This window comes from Crotalus tigris, unplaced genomic scaffold (genome assembly GCF_016545835.1).
Source record: "Crotalus tigris isolate CLP2741 ecotype Arizona unplaced genomic scaffold, ASM1654583v1 scf7180000017690.20705106771:4171800, whole genome shotgun sequence".
NCBI classification, from domain to species: Eukaryota; Metazoa; Chordata; class Lepidosauria; order Squamata; family Viperidae; genus Crotalus; species Crotalus tigris.
Genome location: NW_024096569.1, coordinates 745,625 through 766,264, shown reverse-complemented (window position 1 = coordinate 766,264; position 20,640 = coordinate 745,625). Strand labels below are relative to the sequence as shown.

At 52.5% G+C, this 20,640-nt stretch overlaps 2 protein-coding genes across 5 annotated transcripts in view; both read right to left on the bottom strand.

Moving 5' to 3' along the window:
- Window positions 1–3,402: 3,402 nt before the first annotated feature.
- Window positions 3,403–15,153, bottom strand: GPS2 (G protein pathway suppressor 2). 4 transcript variants are annotated; one of them, XM_039337907.1, is made up of 11 exons: window positions 14,931–15,153; window positions 12,302–12,432; window positions 12,098–12,210; window positions 10,788–10,867; window positions 9,106–9,284; window positions 7,094–7,244; window positions 6,885–6,971; window positions 6,659–6,738; window positions 5,284–5,379; window positions 4,378–4,446; window positions 3,403–3,709 (listed from the first exon to the last, which is right to left on the bottom strand). In XM_039337907.1, exons 1-11 carry the CDS (start codon window positions 15,022–15,024, stop codon window positions 3,626–3,628), a joined length of 1,164 nt encoding a protein of 387 aa, XP_039193841.1. In that variant the 5' UTR covers window positions 15,025–15,153; the 3' UTR covers window positions 3,403–3,625. The 4 variants fall into 4 exon arrangements, with proteins under 4 accessions (XP_039193841.1, XP_039193843.1, XP_039193842.1 ...); XM_039337909.1 differs by having other exon boundaries at window positions 9,202–9,284; window positions 14,931–15,150; XM_039337908.1 differs by having other exon boundaries at window positions 12,302–12,411; window positions 14,931–15,150.
- A 2,974-nt stretch (window positions 15,154–18,127) lies between these two features.
- The window catches only part of NEURL4 (neuralized E3 ubiquitin protein ligase 4), a 35,959-nt gene continuing 33,446 nt past the window's right edge, over window positions 18,128–20,640 (bottom strand). The window contains exons 29-30 of the mRNA XM_039337817.1: window positions 20,040–20,229; window positions 18,128–18,481 (exon numbers count right to left, since the gene is read on the bottom strand). Coding sequence (XP_039193751.1) covers window positions 18,277–18,481; window positions 20,040–20,229 — 395 coding nt within the window. The 3' untranslated portion in view covers window positions 18,128–18,276. The remainder of the gene's footprint in view (window positions 18,482–20,039; window positions 20,230–20,640) is intronic.

The window sequence follows — 20,640 nt, the reverse complement described above, 5'->3', positions numbered from 1 at the left end:
TTTCCCCTCCCTCTCCTCTCCCTCCTTCCCTCCCCCTCTCCCTCCTTTCCCCTCCCTCCCCTTCCCCTCCCTCTTTCCCTCTCTCTCGATCCCACTCTCTGTCCCTCCCCCCTTTCCCCTCTCCCTCCCTCGTTCCCACTCTGTCCCTTTCCCTCCCTCCCCTCTCCCTCTCCCCCTCCTTCCCTCTCCCTCCCTTTCCCCTCCCCTCTCCCTCCCTTTCCCTCCTCCCTCGATCCCACCCTCCCTCCCTCCCTTTCCCCTTCCTCCTTCCCTCTCCCTTTCCCTCCCTTTCCCCCTCCCTCTCCTCTCCCTCCTTCCCTCCCCCTCTCCCTCCTTTCCCCTCCCTCCCCTTCCCCTCCCTCTTTCCCTCTCTCTCGATCCCACTCTCTGTCCCTCCCCCCTTTCCCCTCTCCCTCCCTCGTTCCCACTCTGTCCCTTTCCCTCCCTCCCCTCTCCCTCTCCCCCTCCTTCCCTCTCCCTCCCTTTCCCCTCCCCTCTCCCTCCCTTTCCCTCCTCCCTCGATCCCACCCTCCCTCCCTCCCTTCCTCTCCTTCCCTTTCTCCCTCCCTCGTTCCCTCTTCCTCCCTCCCTCCCCTTCCCTCTTCCTCTCCCTTTTCCCCTCCTTCCCTCTCCCTTTCACCTCCCCTCTCCCTCCCTTTCCCTCCTCCCTCGATCCCACTCTCCCTCCCTTTCCCCTTCCTCCTTCCTCCTTCCCTCTCCCTTTCCCTCCCCTTTCCCCTCCCTCCTTCCCTCTCCCTCACTTTCCCCTCCCCCTTTCCCTCCCTCCCCTCTTCCTCCCTTTTCCCCTTCCTCTCCTCTGCCTCTTTCCCTCTCACTCTTTCCCTTTCCTCTCCCTGCCCCTCTCCCTCCTTCCCACTGTCCCTCCCTCTCCCTTTCCCTCTCCTCCTCCTCTCTCCCCCCTCCCATCCCTTGCAAGGGGGCAGCCGGGGGGGGGGGGGGACAGCCTTGCCCTGGCCAGGGGAGAGGGCTCTGCCCAGAGACCCAAGGGGAAGGGATGTGGGGTGCAGCAACAGAGAGAAGGTGGGGTGCGGTTGGCCGCGTCCGTCAGCGCATCAACGTGCCTCCTTTTGGGGGGGGTGGATTGCCGATGTCTTTGGCCAGCACTGTCCTTTGCAAAAAGGGCCGGCTCGGCCGAAGAGGCGAAAACACCCTTGCAGGAGCCTGGCCTGGGAGGGTGGGGGTGAGAGGAGGAAATACGGGGAGTCCCTGATTTACGACGACAATGTATGTAACTGTAAGCCGGCCAGTCACCCTACAGAAAGATGGGAAGCCAGTAATTTTTACAAACCCAACGGAGCCCAGAGCGTCCGTCACTAAGCACGGACAGCTGTTATTTTGCCCCCTTTTTTTTAACGACTTGCCGTAGTTCATTCGACGGATCCCGAGTTCGAATCCTGATTTCCCCGTTGATTTCGCTTACCAGGAAGTCACAAAAGGGGATCGCGTGACCTAAGTATTATAAATACTATCTTTGGGTGTCTTAACGCTTAGTACACACACGACTAAAAAGACACGGAAAGAGATGAGGATGGTTAGGTTTAATAGTAATAACAATAATAAAGTTGGAAGGGACCTTGGAGGTCATCTAGTCCAGCCCCCTGCTCAGATTTGAGAAAGGAGACGAGTGTTTTCAAAAAAACCCCCTGAAATTGGGCTAAGTGTTCCTTAAAAACCTTTTATCCTTAACGACTCTTTCCTGCTTTTAAAACTTTTAAAATCGAGAAACCCCCCCAAGGAGCTTTTGTTTTATATGCATTGTCTTTATCGAGATGCACCCTTTTAATTTTCAAAATGCATTCGTCCCCAGAAAGGAACCACTGCTGAACGAATTAACGGAAAAATAACTAGATATTAACATGAATATTTTTCACGCAAGAACCCTACGTGATTTTTCAACCCATAAAATATAAAAAAGAGACACTGCTTTATATAGCTTTGCAAATATATTCAACGCATGGCAAATGATTTTGATGTTGCAGACAAACGTTGAGAGGCTGTATTTTAAGAAACACGGCTACAGAGGTTTAAAATCTTTCTTGTTCCAGACTCATTAAATGTGACTCGGTTGCCAAGCGTCCAAGTTTTGATCACGGCTCCGGGGATGTTGCCGCAGTTATGTGAAAAAGGATCACAAGTTGCTTTCCTCAGCGCCATTGTGACCTTGGTCACTAAATGGATATGTGGAGTATGATGGCTTCCTATCCGGAGCTTACCACCTCCGCCCCTTTGCCGTCTTTCCAAATGGACAGGCCTTGGAAGACCACCCAAAACCCATCATGGATATGGAATATGGTGGCCTGGTTGCCATCAGAGGTCAACCAACAGGGGCAGTATTCCCTAGTGGTCAAGGATCTCCGTTGGTGGCCAACATCTAAGAACCGTTGGCTTCGTCCTAGGGAGACTCTGTATTTCACCATCTTAAGGAAGACCCACCTGTCCAACAGGTAACATCTTCCTCAGCTAAAGCAGGATGGGCACCCATGAGCCCATTTTACACCCGGTGGACTTCAACTCCCAGAATTCCTGAGCCAGCCTGGCTGGCTCAGGAATTCTGAGAGTTGAAGTCCAGAGATCTTTTTTGACCCATAGATTGTCCACACGTAAGCTAAAAGGATGCAGAAGATGGTTAAATTGTCCATCTGTGGAACCACCCAGATGCAGGTTTAGCTCCGCTTTGGATGGCTTCCGAACAAACAAAACCTGGATTATCCTGGAAGATCTTGGGGAAACTATGATTTGATCAGTTGCAATGATTTAAATTGCAGCCTGTTGTGTAAGTGGCACAGGATTGTGAAGCCACCTCAGTGTTTCCCAGCCTTAAAGATGTGTGGACTTCAACTCCCAGAATTCCTCAGCCAGCGTGAGGGAACTAGGGCCCTTTTATGGACTTCAACTCCCAGAATTCCTCAGCCAGCGTGAGGGAACTGGGGCCCTTTTATGGACTTCAACTCCCAGAATTCCTCAGCCAGCGTGAGGGAACTGGGGCCCTTTTATGGACTTCAACTCCCAGAATTCCTCAGCCAGCATGAGGGAACTAGGACCCTTTGATGACCTGTGGACTTCAATTCCCAGAATTCCTTGGCCAGCGTGAGGGAACTAGGACCCTTTTATGACTTGTGGACTTCATATCCCAGAATTCCTCAGTCAGCGTGAGGGAACTAGGACCCTTTTATGGACTTCAACTCCCAGAATTCCTGGCTGAGGAATTCTGGGAGTTGAAGTCCACAAGCCATCAAAGGGCCAAGTTTGAAGACCCCTACATTGTGTGCAAAGACACCCGGTTTCCCTTTCTTCGCTGCAGCGTGATTTGCACTCGCGTCCTCCCCACCCCAATGCTCCACGGGGCGACGGGAGGCTGGAAGAAACCACACCAGGCTCGTCCTGCGTGAAACGAAAGCCGCACAAGTGTATTTGGAGAACGCCACGGTTGCAATTTGGCAAAATGCATGACAGTTCTGGAGAGGAAGGCAGACAAGGATTCCCGGGCAGACACTCGTTCCGAGGGAGACTTTTCAAATTCAGGCCGGGCACGCGGGCGGGGTAGGACGCTGAAGCAGCCGGTGTGTGTATGTGTGTGTGTTTCTGTGTGTGTGTCTGTCGGGGCTCACTTGTGGTAGAAACGCTGACCTTGCGGGTGCTGTATAAAAGGGTGCCGAGGTGCGGCCTGGGGTGAAGCTTGGAAGCCAGACTGAGAGAAAAAAAGAGGTTTAAAAACACAAAACGTTATCAGCGGATGATGTAACTGTTAAGGGGTGGTCCAGAAACTAGGGGGCGGTGAGTTCTAGTCCTGCCTTGGGCGTGAAAGCCAGTTGGGACGACTTTGGGCCAATGACCAGGAGACGGTGAGTTCTAGTCCTCATTTAGGCATGAAAGCTGTCTGGGTGACCTCGGCCAATAACTAGGCAACGGTGAGTTCTAGTCCCATCCTCGGCGTGAAACCAGGAGATGGTGAGTTCTAGTCCCGCCTTAAGACATAAAAGCCGGCTGGGTGACTTTAAGCAATCGCTAGGAGACGGTGAGTTCTAGTCCTACCCTGGGCATGAAAGCAGTTGGGTAAGTTTGGGCCAATCGCCAGGAGATGGTGAGTTCTAGTTCCGCCTTATGAAAACCAACTGGGTGACTTTGGATAAGTCAGCAGGAGACCATGAGTTCTAGTCCCGCTTTAGGCATGAAAGCCAGCTAGGTGAGTTTGGGCCAGTTGCCAGGAGACGGTCAGTTCTAGTCCCGCCTTAGGTATGAAAGCCAGCTGGGTGACTTTGGAGAAGTCACCAGGCACCGGGAATTCTAGTCCCACAGCGGCCTTTGCTTTAATTCCCTCGCCGCCCCCCCCCCACTGTCGGTCAGAGCAAAACCTACCGTATGTGGCTGCTGTGGGAAGGTCCCCGGAGAGGCAGGCCGGGCCGGGTGAGTGTAGGCCAAAGTGGGCTGCAGCGCGATAGATAGATGAAAGAAAGAAAGAAAGAAAGAAAGAAAGAAAGAAAGAAAGAAAGAAAGAGAAAGAAAGAAAGAAAGAGAAAAAAAGAAAGCAAGAAAGAGAAAGAAAGAAAGCAAGAAAGAGAAAGAAAGCAAGAAAAAGAAAGAAAGAAAGCAAGAAAAAGAAAGAAAGCAAGAAAAAGAAAGAGAAAGAAAGAAAGAGAAAAAAAGAAAAAGAAAGCAAGAAAAAGAAAGAAAGAAAAAGAGAAAGAAAGAGAAAGATAGAAAGCAAGAAAGAGAAAGAAAGAAAAAGAAAGAAAGAAAAAGAAAAAGAGAAAGAAAGAAAGCAAGAAAGAGAAAGAAAGAAAGCAAGAAAGAGAAAGAAAGCAAGAAAAAGAAAGAGAAAGAAAGAAAAAGAAAGAAAGCAAGAAAAAGAGAAAGAAAGAAAAAGAAAGCGAGAAAGAGAAAGAGAAAGAAAGAAAGATGATTGAACAGTTTCCCTTCGGCATTTGTCATCCGTTTTTTAATCATTTATCGCCTGTTTCTACATCTCTGCTTGCTGGATTATCTTGCCAGCCCTCACGGGGAGGGAGGGAGGGAGGGGGGGGCAGACCAATGTAATAAATAACTAAAGATAATAAATAACTAAAAAGAATAAAAGCGCCCATAAAAGCTAGCAGTTCGGAGCAGAACGGAGAAAGGAAAGGGCTGGAATCAGTGACTCGACTCGCTGGAGGAAAGCAGCAAAACTGAACTGCAATTGTGGTGTGCGTACACACACACACACACACACAGACACACACACACACACACAGATTTGGGGGCAAGCTCTGCCAATCCCGGCCTTACCTTGGCGGTGGTCTGCATTTGGACCGGGAGCTGAGAGGCCTGGAGGAGACCCTGGTTGGGGTGGAGGGCCTGGGGGTGCATCGGACGAAGGGTGGACTGAAAGACAAAAGGGGGGGGGAGGCACAAAGGATCAGCCCCCCACCTTCTCTGAAATGGACCCCCTCCGCTGGAGGGCAGAGGCGGGGGGGGGGCACTCAGCCCGTCTAGATGCCCTCAGGTGGCCCCCGAAATATTTTTATTCCATAGATGCCTTTCTGCCTTCCGGATTTAACAGGAAAACAGGGCTTCGGATCCTCCCACATGAGGTCCTGCGTGGAGTTGCTCAATAAGGACCGGTCACCGTCTGCCGGCGATTGGCCCAAAGTCACCCAGTGGAACTAGAATTCACAGCTCCTGGTGATTGGCCTAAAATTACCCAGGGGGCTTTCATGCCTAAGGTGGAACTACAACTCACAGCTCCTGGTAACTGACCTAAAATTACCCAACCGGGTTTTATACCTACAGTGGAACTAGAAATCACAGCCCCTGGTGATTGCCCCAAAGTCATCCAGGGGGCTTTCATACCTAAGGTGGAACTACAACTCACAGCTCCTGGTGATTGACCTAAAATCACCCAGCCAGGTTTCATACCTAAGGTGGAACTACAACTCACAGCTCCTGGTAATTGACCTAAAATCACCCAGCCAGGTTTCATACCTAAGGTGGAACTAGAACTCACAGCTCCTGATGATTGGTCCAAAGTCATCCAGGGGGCTTTCATGCCTAAGGTGGAACTACAACTCACAGCTCCTGGTAATTGACCTAAAATTACCCAACCGGGTTTTATACCTACAGTGGAACTAGAAATGACAGCCCCTGGTGATTGCCCCAAAGTCATCCAGGGGGCTTTCATACCTAAGGTGGAACTACAACTCACAGCTCCTGGTAATTGACCTAAAATCACCCAGCCAGGTTTCATACCTAAGGTGGAACTAGAAATCACAGCTCCTGGTGATTGGCCCAAAGTCACCCAGCCAGATTTTATGGCTAAGGCGGGACTAGAACTCACAGCCTCCTGGTGATGGGCCCAAATTCACCCAGCTGGCTTTCGTGCCTAAGGCGGGACTAGAACTCACAGCCTCCTGATGATTGGCCCAAAGTCACCGACTGGCTTTCATGCCTAAATGAGGACTAGAACTCACAGCCTCCTGATGATTGGCCCAAACTCATCCAGCTGGCTTTCATGCCTAAGGTGGGACTAGAACCCAGGGCCTCCTGGTTCCTAGTCTGGTCTCTCAACCGCTAGACCAACCTGCCAGCTTTAACAGCCCGCCCCTCTGAAAAACGCCTGTGCCACATCCTGCCACGCCAGGAAACGCTCAGGATCCGAACTCACCGAATCGGAAAACCCGGACTGCTGGTTCGCGTGTTCCAGCTGCTTCTGGAGAGGGATGGTGGTGCTGGGCGGGATGAATCCTTAAGCAGGGGCAAAAAAAGGGCGCAAATCATCCTCAAAAAAAGGGGAGACGAGCAACGATTCCTTGGCTGGCCGCCCGCCCGCTCCGAGTCGGTGGGGATGGGATGGATGACCTCACGGACCCTCTCCCGATCCTGGAACTCACCTGCCTGGGCGGCGGGGAAGTGACCGTGGATGGCGTAACCAGGTTGCTGCTGGGGCAAGTACTGCATCGTGGAGAAAGCCGAGGGTCCTGGGAGGGGGGGAGGGGGAGGAAGAAGAGGAGGAGATGGGATGTTGGTTTAATCCTGGCCTGTTCTACCCCACAGGTGTCGCAGGAGCCAGCCACCCCCTCCGTCCTCTCTTCCTGCTCACCTCGGATGGACTGACTGCTGGCGTAGCTGACGGGCACCGTGTGCTGGCCCTGCCCCACGGCGTAGGGGCTGTGCCCGGCTTGGCTGCCCTGGTACTGCCCGTGTTCCGGGGTGCCGGCCGGGAAAGCTGGCTGGGTCGCAAAGTGCCGTGTCTGTCGGGGAGAAGAGACCCCCCGCCCAAAAAAAGTGGGGATCAGAAGCAGCCTCGGGTCCAGTCCCGAAAGCTGGAATTTTCCCTGCTCAAAGTTGCACAAACTTACAACGGTTCATTTAGTGACTGTCTGGCACTGAAAAAAAAAGAGACTTAGGACCATTTTTCACGCTTAACGACCGTTGCAGCAACCCTGGGGGTCACGTGATCCAAATTCAGGCCTTGGGCAACCGACTCACACTTACGACGGTCGCCATGTCCAGGGATTGTGCGATTCTCCCGTTTGCAACCTTCTGACAAGCAATGGGGGGAGGGGAAGCCAGATTCACTTAACAACACTGTTACTCATTTAACGACGCCGGCGATTCGCTTAACCGAAGTCCTAGCAGAGGGTCAAACTCACCGAAACAAATGTTTCACTTAGCCACATAAATTCTGGCCTCAATTGCCGTCGCGAGGCCGAGGACTACACATCCAAGACTCGGGGAACTTCAAAACCCAGAATTCCCCAGCTAGCCGTGATCACAAATTTTGATAAACCGGCTTGTAACTGAGTTTCGTGTGCTGCGTGAACTCAATTGCTCGGGGTTTGTAAACAACACTTGGTGGCCTCAGCTGAGCCTGGCTTATCGTGGCTTGTTCAAACAGCTGCAACGAATCAAACCAGGTTTAGCGCGACGTGCGAACCGGTCACAGACGTCTGCGAGGGCACCAAAGGGTTCTGCAGTGGGCACTGGGTGCAAATCCAGATGGGGTACCCACAGTATCTCCACACAAACCGTAACCAGCGAGTGAAATTTTCATTTCGTGCCGCAACATTTACTTTTCTAACGGAATGAAATTCAAACGCAGAGATGAGTTAAAGTCTGACACTTAGGCAGGAAGAACCCAAAGTGCACGTACTGATTAGGTGAAACCTGGTTTAATAGTAGTAACAGTGAGATGGACTTCGGAGTCCTGGTGGACGATCCCTTAAACAGGAGGTGGCCGGTCGTGCAGCAGCAGCCAAAAAAAAGCTAACACAATCCTTGGCTGGATAAACAGAGGGATTGAATCAAGATCACGTGAAGGGTTAATACCACTTTACAAGGCCTTGGTAAGGCCACACTTGAAATACTGCATCCAGTTTTGGTCACCACGATGTAAAAAAGATGTTGAGACTCTAGAAAGAGTGCAGAGAAGAGCAACAAAGATGATTAGGGGACTGGAGGCTAAAACATAAGAAAAGGCTGCTGGAATTGGGGATGTCTAGTTTAATGAACAGAAGGACGAGGGGGGACAGGATAGCAGTGTTCCAGTATCTCAGGGGCTGCCCCAAAGAAGAGGCAGTCAAGCTATTCTCCAAAGCGCCTGAAGGCAGGACAAGAAGCAACGGATGGAAACTCATCAAGGAGAGAAGCAACCTAGAACTAAGGAGAAACTTCCTGACAGTGAGAACAATTAACCAGTGGAACAACCTGCCTCCAGAAGCGGTGAATGCTCCAACACTGGGAGTTTTTAAGAAGAGACTGGACAGCCATTTGTCCGAAATGGGATAGGGTTTCCTGCCTGAGCAGGGGGTTGGACTAGATGACCTCCAAGGTCCCTTCCAACTTTATTATTATTATTAAACTAATCATGGAGAGAAGCAACCTAGAACTAAGGAGAAACTTCCTGACAGAATAATTAACCAGTGGAACTACTGGCCACCAGAAGCAGTGAATGCTCCAACACTGGAAGTTTTCAAGAAGAGGCTGGACGGCCGTTTGTCCGAAATGGTAAACTGAGCAAAGGGTTGGATTAGATGATCTATAAGATTAGGGTTAGCTCTGCTATTCCGAATTCACACGCACACATACACACACACACGCATACACACACACCAGGTAAGACAAGGCTGGCTGGGATCCAAACCGACCCCCCGATTTTGAGTAAAAACAGGCTCCCCTCCGTTTGTTCACCCCTGTTGGGGTCTTTACCGTGATCACCGGCGGTCCGAACATTTGCTTGGCCCGGTCAGCTGGGATGAGGGTGGCCGCCCGGTTGTGCCCACTCGGACTGCCTGCGGAGAAGGCACAGAGATGGTAAATTTATTAAATTTATTGGCTGGGCTCTTCTTCTTATGCTAGAACAGTGGTTCTCAACCTTTTTAATGCCGCGACCCCCCCAACCGGTCGTAAGTCGAGGACTACTCCACCGGTCATAAGTCGAGGACTACTCAACTGGTGCAGCACCGTTTGCAGAATGGGACTTTGGGCGGGCTCAGCAGGGCAGAGACAGCCTGGACAACTCCTATTGGCTTTTGAAAGCCAATAGAATTAGACTCTATTCAAGAGAGTCTATTCTATTGGCTTTCCAAAGCCAATAGAATAAAAGGGAGGAGCACAGCTAAGGAAAAGGGGGAAAAAAATGGCGGACTGCGTTGTTTGGCGACCCCCTTGAAATGGTCGTTCGACCCCAAATGGGGTCCCGACCCACAGGTGGAGAACCACTGGCCTAAAATAATAATAATATAGTACGCTTTCTTTCTTTTTTTCCTTTCGTGTTTGGGGTTTTTGTTTTTTTTTTGACCTGAGAAATATCTAAACATGTTGGGAGGGTTTATATTAAATTAATGTTTTTCCCCGTTTTCTCTCTCTTTTTTTGAAGATACGAGAAATGTAAAAATGTGACCGTTTGACGTTATAGTGGCACCTGAAAAAGTGACTTAGGATTGTTTTTCACACTTAACGACCGTCGCTGCATTCTCCCCCCCCGGGTCACGTGATCCAAAATCCAGAGGCTTGGCCATTGACTCACGTTTATGACGGACGTAGCGTCCATGGGGGGGGGTGTTTGTGTGTCACGCGATCCCCCCCTTTTTTTTGCGGCCTTCGCTTAACGTCCGTGGAGAGAAAGGTGGTAAAAACGGGGCAAAATTCAACTAATGTCTCACTTAACGACAGAAGTCTGGGGGGGGCCTCGATTGCGGTCGTTATGTTGAGGACTAGCTGTTCGGGGGGGGCGTCTCCAACTTGCCAAGCGTTCATTTAGTGTCCGTTCGAAATCAGAGCAGCCGTGGGGAAAAAAAGGGGAGATCTCATCTGTTTCGCCCTTGCGACCGTCGCAGCATCCCCTACCGTCAAAACATTCAGACGCTCGGCAAGCGACTCGCACTTATGACGGTCACAGCATCCCGTGTGTGTGTGCGTGCGTGTGTGTGTGTGTGTGAGACGCGATCCCCTTTTGCGACCTGCCGGCAAGCAAAGTCAATTGGTGGGGGGAAGCTGGATTTGTTTAACGACCGGGTGGCTAACGTTACAAACTGCAGCGATCCGCTTAACGACGGCGGTGGCCAGGAAGGTGGCGAAACGGGGCAGAAATTCACAACGTCCGTTTCTCGTGCAGCGACGGAGATTTGGGACTCCGTTGTAAAGAAGGTTTTTGGGGGTGCTTCTCCAGCCCCCCCCCAGCACCACCCCCAGTGCATTTGCTTCTCTGGTGCTGCAGACCCCCCCCCTGCCTGGATCTCAGCCCCCCACCCACCCCGTTGACGGAGGCCGGACCCACCGCCACCGCCACCCACCTTGCATGTTGAGGATGTGGGTCCCAGCGTGCACAGCCATCCCCTGCTGATAGGCAGCTGCCGCCAAGGTGGTCATATCACTGGGGGGGGGGGGGGAAGAGAGAGGAAGGGAAAGCGGTCAGTGCCCCCCAAAGCAGCATGGAGCCCCCCGCTTAGTGGCTGGCAGCGAGCCACTCTTCACTTGGTTGAAAACACATCACGAGTCCCTGACCCCGAGGAGAGAGGAAGACCCTCTGGCCTCAACCCCCTCTCAGCACGGATGACGTTCCCTAGTTGGGTTATGAGACGTCTGCAAGGAGACCCCCCCCAACTCAGAGAGCACCAAGGACCCCACAGTCTTCCTCCTCCTCCTCCCTGCAATCGCTTGTAGCCCTGATGATGTTCCCTAGTTGGGTCATGAAACGTCTCCAAGAAACAAACCAGCATAAAGAGCTTGTTTCTCCTCCTCCTCCTCCCTTCTAGCACTGATGATGTTCCCTAGTTGGGTCATGAAACATCTGCAAGGAAAGCACCCAGCTCAGAGAGCACCAAGGACCCCGCAGTCCTTCCTTCCTTCCTTCCTTCCTTCCTTCCTTCCTTCCTTCCTTCCTTCCTTCCTTCCTTCCTTCCTTCCAGCACTGATGACATTCCCTGGTTGGGTCATGAGACGTCTGCAAGGAAACCACCCAGCTCAGAGACCAGCAGGGACCCCACAGTCTTTCTTCCTTCCTTCCTTCCTTCCTTCCTTCCTTCCTTCCTTCCTTCCTTCCTTCCTTCCTTCCTTCCTTCCTTCCTTCCTTCCTTCCTTCCAGCACTGATGACGTTCCCTGGTTGGGTCACGAGACGTCTGCAAGGAAACCACCCAGCTCAGAGAGCACCAAGGACCCCCCAGTCTGTCCTTCCTTCCTTCCTTCCTTCCTTCCTTCCTTCCTTCCTTCCTTCCTTCCTTCCTTCCTTCCTTCCTTCCTTCTTCCTTCCTTCTAGCACTGATGACATTCCCTGGTTGGGTCACGAGATGTCTGCAAGGAAACCACCCAGCTCAGAGAGCACCAAGGACCCCCAGCCACAAATGTTCTTTTATTAGCGACTGGATCGCGCTAGTTTGGGGCGGGGGGTCAAGAGGCACCGGAAGCCATCACACCAAATGGGGGGGGGGTCTCTCCCGACCTCCACCAATGCCCTGGAGGCCAGCTGGGCTAGTCCTCAAGAAGACAACCTGGGGTCTGCTGGAGATGCGGCTGGGAGACACAATGCCAGGAGTTGCTGGCCAGAGCAGAATAGGGGGGGGCACTGGGGGGGAGAGAGAGGGGAGGGGAGAGACCCCCACCCACCTTTGCTCCTTGCGACGCCGTTTCTCCTCTTCGTGCAGGACCTTCTTGAGCTGGAGGAAGAGTTGATGCTTCTCCTCCTGCAAAGCTTGAAGCTTCTCCTGAAGCTTCAGGATCTGGGGGGGGGGAGAGCGGGGTGGTCAAGGGGGGGGCATCCCAGGCTGGGGAGGGGTCTTTTGAAGGTCCTCCCATCCCCGGGGAACCCACCTGCTCCTTGGTCTCCTCCAGCGACATGCGCTCCTCCATCTCTTTCTTCCTCCGCCGTTCCTGCTCCTCCTTCATCTTCTGCTCCATCATCTTGTCCACCTCTTCTTCCTCTGCGGGACAGAGGGCGGGAGCTGCTACCGAGGGGGGGTCAACTGCCTGCCCCCCTCCCTTGGCAAAGGGGCAGGGGCTGACCCATCTGGACAGGACCAGGGGCTCTTTCTCCCCACCCCCTCCCAGGAGCTCTGGGACCCCTTTGGGGGGGGGAGGACCAGAAGTGTCCACCTTTGACCACGGGGTGGACTCCCAACTCCCAGAATTCCCCAGGATCCAATAGGGCCAATCGCTGGGCATGAACAACCGCCCTCCCCCCCGCCCCCGTATGGCCAGCTGTGCCCCACCAGCTGCCGAAGGACTGGGGGAGACCCCCAGGTGATGTCCCCATATCCAGGAGGGAACGTCGCTCCGAGGGTCTCCTTCCTTGGGCGAATGAGAGTCCCACAGACCGGGGGGGGGGGTTCCTCAATCTTTTAAGAGTCGTGGACTTCAACTCCCAGAATTCCCCAGCCGGCAAGGTTTTACCAGAAGCCAGTGTGTAAAGGAGAAGAACAAATGTCACCGGGCTGCTTAATTGTCTGATCGGGTAACTTTTGTAATAGAAGGTGGGAATGCGGTTGGCGTAATATATCTTGATTTCAGAGGAAGGGAGGAAGGGAGGGAGGAAGGAAGGAAAGAAGGAAGGAAAGGAGGGAGGGAGGGAGGGAGGGAGGGAGGGAGGAAGAAAGGAAGGAGGGAGGGAGGGAGGGAGGGAGGAAGGAAGGAAAGAAAGGAGGGAGGGAGGGAGGGAGGAAGGAAGGAAAGGAGGGAGGGAGGGAGGAAGGAAGGAAGGAAAGGAGGGAGGGAGGGAGGGAGGGAGGAAGGGAGCGAGTAGGAGGAGAACTGTGGTGTCCTTGCAGACATTTCATGACCCAGCTAGGGAACATCATCAGTGCTAGAAGGAAGGAAGGAAGGAAGGAAGGAAGGAAGGAAGGAAGGAAGGAAGGAAGGAAGGAAGGAAGGAAGGAAGGAAGGAAGGGCTGGGGAATTCTGGGAGTTGAAGTTCACAGGGCTTAAAGGGGCCGTAATGGCCCGGCCCTGGTCCATGGGCACAGGGCACCATCCTGCCCCAAAGTTACTGGCCGAGACCCCCCTGATGAGGGTCTTCCAGCCAAGCTTGGCATCCAGAAGGCAGACCCTGGCCCAGTTCCGGGCTGGGAGGTGGCCCCGGGGAAGCCCCTGGCTGAGGGGAGGGGGACAGTGAGGCCCGGGGACCCTCCTCATTCACGGGGGAGGGGGGTGCCTAGAACTGAGGGGAATCTGGAAACGGGGGGGGGGGGAGAAATGGGGAGGGGCTCTGGAAGGGGATAGCGTCTGAAGGATCTGTAAGTGGGGGAGGGGTCTATAAGTGCCTGAAGTGGGGGGGGGGTCTGGAAGCATGCAGGTCCTGGGGGTCTGGAGGTTAGGAAGTATGGGGGGGGTCTGCAAGTGGGGGGATCTGGAAGGGGGGGCTAGAATGAAGGGGGAATGTGGAAATAGGCTGTACGTGTGTGTGTGTGTGTGTGTGTGTGTGTGCGTCTGTGTGTGTGTCTGAAAGGGGAGATCTGAAAGGGAGGGGGTCCGGATGGATGTGTGTGTGTGTATGTGTGGGGGTCTCAAGTGAGAGTCTAGAAATATGTGAGCTGGAAGTGGGGGGGGGGTTGCAAGGGTGTGTGTGGGGGGGAGGCCTAGAAGTGTGGGGGTGTCTCAAACAAGGGTCTATATGTGGGGGCAATCTGAAAGGAAGGGGGATCAGCTACTTGGGGGCTCTGGAAGTGGGGGGGCTGGACGTGGGGGATGTCAAGTGGGGGTGCTGGAACTGGGGGAGGATCTGGAATGGGGGTCTGTAAGGGACAAGTGGGGGGGTCTATAAGGGCCGTGGGGGGGGTCTGTAAGGGACAAGTGGGAGCACTGGAAGCGGGGGAGGATCTGAAACGGGGGGGTCTCTAAGGGTCAAGTGGGGGATCTGTAAGGGTCAAGTGGGGGGCTGAAAGCAGGGTAGGATCTGAAAGTGGGGGGTCCGTAAGGGTCAAGTGGGGGGTCCGTAAGGGTCAAGTGGGGGGGCTGAAAGCGGGGGAGGATCTAAAAGTGGGGGGTCTGTAAGGGTCAAGTGGGGGGTCCGTAAGAGTCAAGTGGGGGGCTGAAAGTGGGGGGGCATCTGAAAGTGGGGGGTCTGTAAGGGTCAAGTGGGGGGTCTGTAAGGGTCAAGTGGGGGGTCTGTAAGGGTCAAATGGGGGGTCCGTAAGGGTCAAGTGGGGGGCTGAAAGTGGGGGAGGATCTGAAAGTGGGGGGGTCTGTAAGGGTCAAGTGGGGGGTCTGTAAGGGTCAAATGGGGGGTCCGTAAGGGTCACTTGGGGGGCTGAAAGTGGGGGAGGATCTGAAAGTGGGGGGTCTGTAAGGGTCAAGTGGAGAGTCTCTGGGGACGCTGGAAGTCCTAGTAGGGGGTCTCAATTGGGGGGGCTGCAGAGGGGGAATGTGGAGGCGGGGGAGGGGGGCTCCGGGTTTTGTGTGTGTGTTGTGGTGTGTGTGTGTGTGTTCTGCCTCCCCCCCCTCTCACCCTGCCGCTTCCTCTCGCGCTCCACCATGACGTGCCGGTGCAGGGCGCGGGCCATGGCCGAGCTCAGCTTCGGGCGCTCCAGCAGGGCCGGCATGGCGGCGGTCGCAATCCTCGCGGCGCCCGGAGACCCCCGGAAGGCGGCGGCGGCGGCAGCGAAGACCCCCGCCCCACACACAGCCCCCTCCTCGTCCTGCTCTTCCGCCCCGCCGCTTTCTCTTCCGGGTCGCCGTGGCCACGCCCAGCCCCGCCCCCGCGAGGAGAACCCGGCAGCAGCGAACAAGGGAGGGCGTGGCCCGCATATGCAAATATTCAGCGGAGAGAGGCGCGGCCCACATGCAAATGACAGCGGGGACGGGCGTGGCTTCCCCTCCAGTCTCTCCTCCTGCCTTGTCCTCTGCAGCAGGGAAGGGGGGGAAAGTGGGGGGGACCCTCCTCCCCCGCCTGATAGGTCTCCCCCTCCCCAGCTAGGGGGCGCCCCAGATGCCCAGGCCGGGAAGAAGCTTCCCCCCTCCCCCTTTTGCCCCTCCCACTCCAACCCTGCTTCTTTCCTGCCCCAACAACGCCCTTGCGAGGTAGGACGAGGGCAGAGAGCGCCCAGAGTCCAGCAGTGGGGGGGGAGGGGGAACAAAGTGAGGGGGGGGGGTCTTCGGAGCACACATGCTGGAGCCCCTTCCCATCAAAGCTGGGAATGAGGGACAGGGGGTGGTCTGGATGCCTTCTTGAGCTGGAGGCTCTCTCTCTGTCTCTGTGTGTGTCCCTAACTTTTTGTGTTGGGAAGGGTTAAATCGGGGGGGGGGTCTTCAAACTTGGCCCTTGGATGACTTGTGGACTTCAACTCCCAGAATTCCTCAGCCAGGCATATGTCACAGAGTCCTGAGGCCGGTGTGTCACTGGACAGCCATTTGTCTGAAATGGAATAGGGTTTCTTGCCTGAGCAGGGGGTTGGACTAGATGACCGCCAAGGTCCCTTCCAACTTTATTATTGTCTGTCTAAAATGGTATAGGTTCTCCTGCTTGAGCAGGGGGCTGGACTAGAAGACCTCCAAGGTCCCTTCTAGCTGCTCTATTCTATTCCATATTTTCTATTTTCATATTTCTATTCTAATTATTCTATTCTATTCTTATTCTATTATTCTGTTCTACTCTTCATATTTCTTTTCCTATTTTATTCTATTCCATATTTTCCATTCTTTCATATTTCTATTCTATTCTAATTATTCTATCATTATTCTGTTCTATTCTATTCTTTTATCATTATTCTGTCCTGTCCTGTTCTATTTTATTATTTTATTCTATTTTATTCTTATGTTCTGTTCTATATTCTATTCTATTCTCATGGTCATTAAGTTAATATTGACTCTGCTTGTCCAAAGGTCACAAAAGGGAATCACATGGCCCCTCTAGGAGGCTGTGACCATTATAAATATGAATCAGTTGCCAATCATCTGAATTTCGATCACACGGTCATGAGGACGATGCCAGAGATTCTAACTCTGAAATTTTTTTTGAGCGCCGTTGTAACTTTGAACAGTCCCTAAGCGAACTGTTGTCAAGTCAAGGACTACCTATGAAACACAGACACACACACACACACAAATTGCACAGCTGTCTCTTCTCTCAAAGAACCTCAGAATCTGCCTTTGCGGAATCGGCTGCTGTCTGGATGCTAAAATAGAAATTCTTTTCTCTCGGTCTGCTTTATTTCTAAGTTTATTGGAAGCCAGGCTGGGAATTTTCTGGTAATGTAATAAATAAAGAGAACAGGGGAAATTGGGGGGGGGGGACTCGAAAACACCACTTGGGGGGCGGGTGTCGGGAGAGTCACGAAGGACACAGACACAAAACCAGTTGAACTGTGGTTTATAAACCCTTGGAAAGGATGGGAATATTTTTTTTTTGAAGTTTTGTCCAAAAAAAAGGGGGGGGGGAAAGAAAAACATACAGAGAAACAAGCCCCCCCCCCAAGTTTCCGACAAGATGTAAAAAAAAAAAAAAAAGGCATATTTTTTTTCCCCAACCAATAAAGTGAAGAAGCAGCATAAATAGCATTTAAAATACAAATCGGAGGGGAATGAGATCGGGCGCCGGGTGCCCTTCCCCCCCCCCCAGAAAAAAATTCACATTTGTTTGTCTGACCATCAGCACATCAATAAATAAAGGGAGGGGAGGGGGGGCAGGAGAATGGAGGGGAGGGGGTGTGTGCGTGCGCACGTGGGGGGCTTTGCACACGTATCCCGCTAGGACCCCCCCCATCCTGGTAAACGGGGACGAGCACTTGTCGGACCGGGAGAATAAGAGCAACGAAAGAAATTGGAATAAGCTGTGCTTTTTTTTTTCCTTTGCTTTATGGGGAGGGGGGGGGCACGGCCGGTCCGACGTGTGTCCTTCTGGTGAAAAATCCACGCAAAATTAGGAAAAAAGACCCCCCACTGAAGGCAAAAACAAAGGGAAGTGCTTGCAGGCCACTGCTGACCTACTGCCAGACCCCCCCCCCCAAAAAGAATGAACCAAGCTGGGTGGGTGAGGAGCAAACCGAGGGGGTTTGAACGCAGCATCGTGTTGAAAGAAGACGCCGAGACGTTTTTTTAAAATCCAGCCTGGGAATCCGGACGAGGAACTCTGGATTAAGGGGAGGAGGTGGAGATGAGCCCGTCGTCCAGAGCTCCAAACTCTGGATTAAGGGGAAGAGGTGGAGATGAGCCCGTCGTCCAGAGCTCCAAACTCTGGATTAAGGGGAAGGGGTGGAGATGAGCCCGTCGTCCCGAGCTCCACTCGTGTCTAAGTGCCTGCCGGGGGTCTCCCTCGTGGAAGAAGAGGAGGAAGACCCCCCCCTCTGCCCCAAAAGACCCCCACCCCGATCCCTTCCCAAAGAAAAGAGGCCTCGGTGCAAGGAAGAAAACGTGATCTGAATCGTGGGGGGGGGAGGGGAAGGAGAAAGGACGTTGTCAGTCTGTAGAAATCCCCGGGGGGTTGTCAAAAAGACCCTTCCCCAAGTCCTTTTGTGGCAACTAAAGACCCCCCCCTTCCCCACCCACCCGCCCCTTCATGCTCTTAACAGACTCCCAGTCCGCCCCCCCCCCCCCGGTTAGCTTGTCTAGTCTCTGTGCAAAAAGAAAATAAAAGGAGGCGAACGGCCCCCACCCCCAGAGGCAGCCCCCTCCCCAATAAAATTCTCTCCCAAGGGAGTCCATCTGGCTGTAAAAGAGCTGTGTCCCCCCCCCCCAATCGACTGGACGTGCCGTTTCCACCCGGTCTATGTGCTGTCGGTCCCCCCCCGGGGGGGGGGAGCACAGGTTTTTGGCAAAAGCTGCGGCGTCCCCGCGGACGGCGGGCGGGCGGGGGGGTCTCATTCTACGCGGATGAGCAGGCCGAAGAGGACGGTAGCCCCTTTTTCCTTGGTGACCCACTCAATCTCGGCACTGCTGAAGCGGGGGTCCACGGGCTCGGGGGCCGCCTGCGAGGGAGGGCAGACCTTGTAGGAGCCCGGGCGCACGCACACCTGCAAGGCCACCTGGGCGGAGTGCTGTCGGTGAGACTTGGGGTCTTTGAATCTGGAAAAGGAGGGGGGGGAGAAGAAATAAAATAAAATAAAAACGCGGCTGGGCTTACTTACACGCGGAGATCGTTGGGCTGAGGCGTTGAGGAGGACTGCCGGTTGATCACGTGGAGGCCGGTATGTTATATTTCCCCCCCTCCCTCCCTTTATTTATTTATTTTTGTTTTAAAATCTTTTTTAGCTTGTCTTTCGCCTTCCTGTTTTTTTTCCTTCCTGAAGTTTAAAGGTCATTTTCGCCAGTGTGCATACAAAGAATATAAAACAGACATTAAAAAAAATAATAATTTCTAGCCATGCTCGGCTTTTCCTGCGTCCCAAACGGCTTCTGGAAGGAGAGTCTTCAGGGTGGGGCCCAAAATTCAAGACAGCCGTCAAAGAGACAAATCAAAGCTATGTTCTGTTTTGTTCTGCACGCCCACAGGGGGCATGAAAAACAATGTTAACTTTGAGTGTACTGTCTCGGCTGCCATTTGAATAGAATAGATTAGAATAAGGAATAGAATAGAATAGAAGAGAAGAGAATAAGGAATAGAATAGAGTAGAATAGAAATTAGAATAGAATAGAATAGAATAGAATAGAATAGAAATTAGAAGAGAAGAGAATAGAATAGAATAAGGAATAGAATAGAGTAGAATAGAAGAGAATAGAATAAGGAGTAGAATAGAATAGAATAGAATAGAATAAGGAATAGAATAGAATAGAAATTAGAATAGAATAGAATAGAAATTAGGTAAGAATAAGAATAGAATAGAAAATACAGAATAGAATAAGATAGGATAGGATAGAAATTTGGTTAGAATAGAATAGAAATTAGGTTAGAATAAGAATAAGAATAGAATAGGATAGGATAGAAATTAGGTTAGAATAGAATAGAAAATATGAAATGAGAATAGAACAGAATAGAAAATATGAAATAATAGAAAAGAATAAAAAATATGAAATGAGAATAGACTAGAATAAGAAATAATAGAATATAGAATAGAATAAAATATAGAACATAATAGAATATAGAATAGAATTAAAAATAATAGAATAAAATACAGAATAGAAGAGAAAGAATAGAACAGACCAGAATAGAACAGAATATAGAATAGAATAAGAAATAATACAATATAGAACAGAATATAGATTCGAATAGAATATAGATTAGAATAAGAAATAATAAAATAGAACATAGAATAGAATACAATAGAATAATAAAATACAGAACAGAACAGCAAAGTCGGGACCTTGGAGGTCATCTAGTCCAACCCCCACCCTTCAAGCAGGAGAGCCTACACCATGTCTGACCGATGGCAGTCCAGGCTGTCTCTCCTTGAAAGCCTCCAGGGATGAAGCTCCCACAACGTCTGGTGGCGAGCGGTTCCACCGGCTGATTGTTCTCACTGCTAGAAAATTTCTCTTTCTTTCTAGGCTGATCCAATTCTGACTTTTTTGACCCCACCCCCACCCTCCAGGTTTCCCCCCCACCCACCCTCCCGGGGGTGTGTGTGTGTTCCGATAGGACATCTCGGCACCATCCCCAATCCGGCCGGCCACGGGCGACACCTACTGCACTTTGGTGGCGAAAGGCTCCAGTCCGGCGTAGCGCAGGGTGGGCGAGAGGAGGACGTGGTGGGCTTCCTCGCGCCCCTGCACGCTGTTCTCCTCCGCCTCCAGGTAGCCCCCGTTGGTGCCGCTGCCGGCGCCCCCACCCTGCGGATCGGCCTTCACCGGGCGGCAGCTCAGGATGGACGTTATCCCTACAGGGGAAGGAAGGGGGGGGTGTCGTTGTGCGTTTTGCGGGAGCGTGGGGGGGGCTGACCCCCCATTAGCATCAGTGGAAGAGGGGGGCACCGCCAGTCACAAAAGAGAGCAAACGAGTGAGGCTGCCTCCTAGCTGAGCCCCCCAAGTTTTCTACCTCAGCCCCCCCCCTGCATTCCTGTTTTGGGGATCCCCAAATACAGCACTGGGTACAATTTGGAAGGGGGGGGGTTGACTCCTGGACCATCCCCGCCAGCTTTCTCCACGAGTTAACAATAATGATGATGATAAAGTTGGAAGGGACCTTGGAGATCCTCTAGTCCAACTCCCTGCTCAGGCAGGAAACTCTATAGTACAGTGGTTTTCAATCTTTTTAATGCCGCGACCCCCAGCCGGTCGTTAAGTCGAG

Excerpts from the sequence above, each read along its gene's own strand:
- GPS2 (XM_039337907.1), bottom strand. The coding sequence starts at position 15,024 with ATGCCGGCCCTGCTGGAGCGCCCGAAGCTGAGCTCGGCCATGGCCCGC. Across the intron at positions 12,211-12,301 it reads TGGAGGAGACCAAGGAGCAG|ATCCTGAAGCTTCAGGAGAA; the intron begins GTGGGTTCCCCG and ends CCCCCCCCCCAG. Across the intron at positions 7,245-9,105 it reads AGCCAGCCTTGTCTTACCTG|ACACGGCACTTTGCGACCCA; the intron begins GTGTGTGTGTAT and ends TCTCCCCGACAG.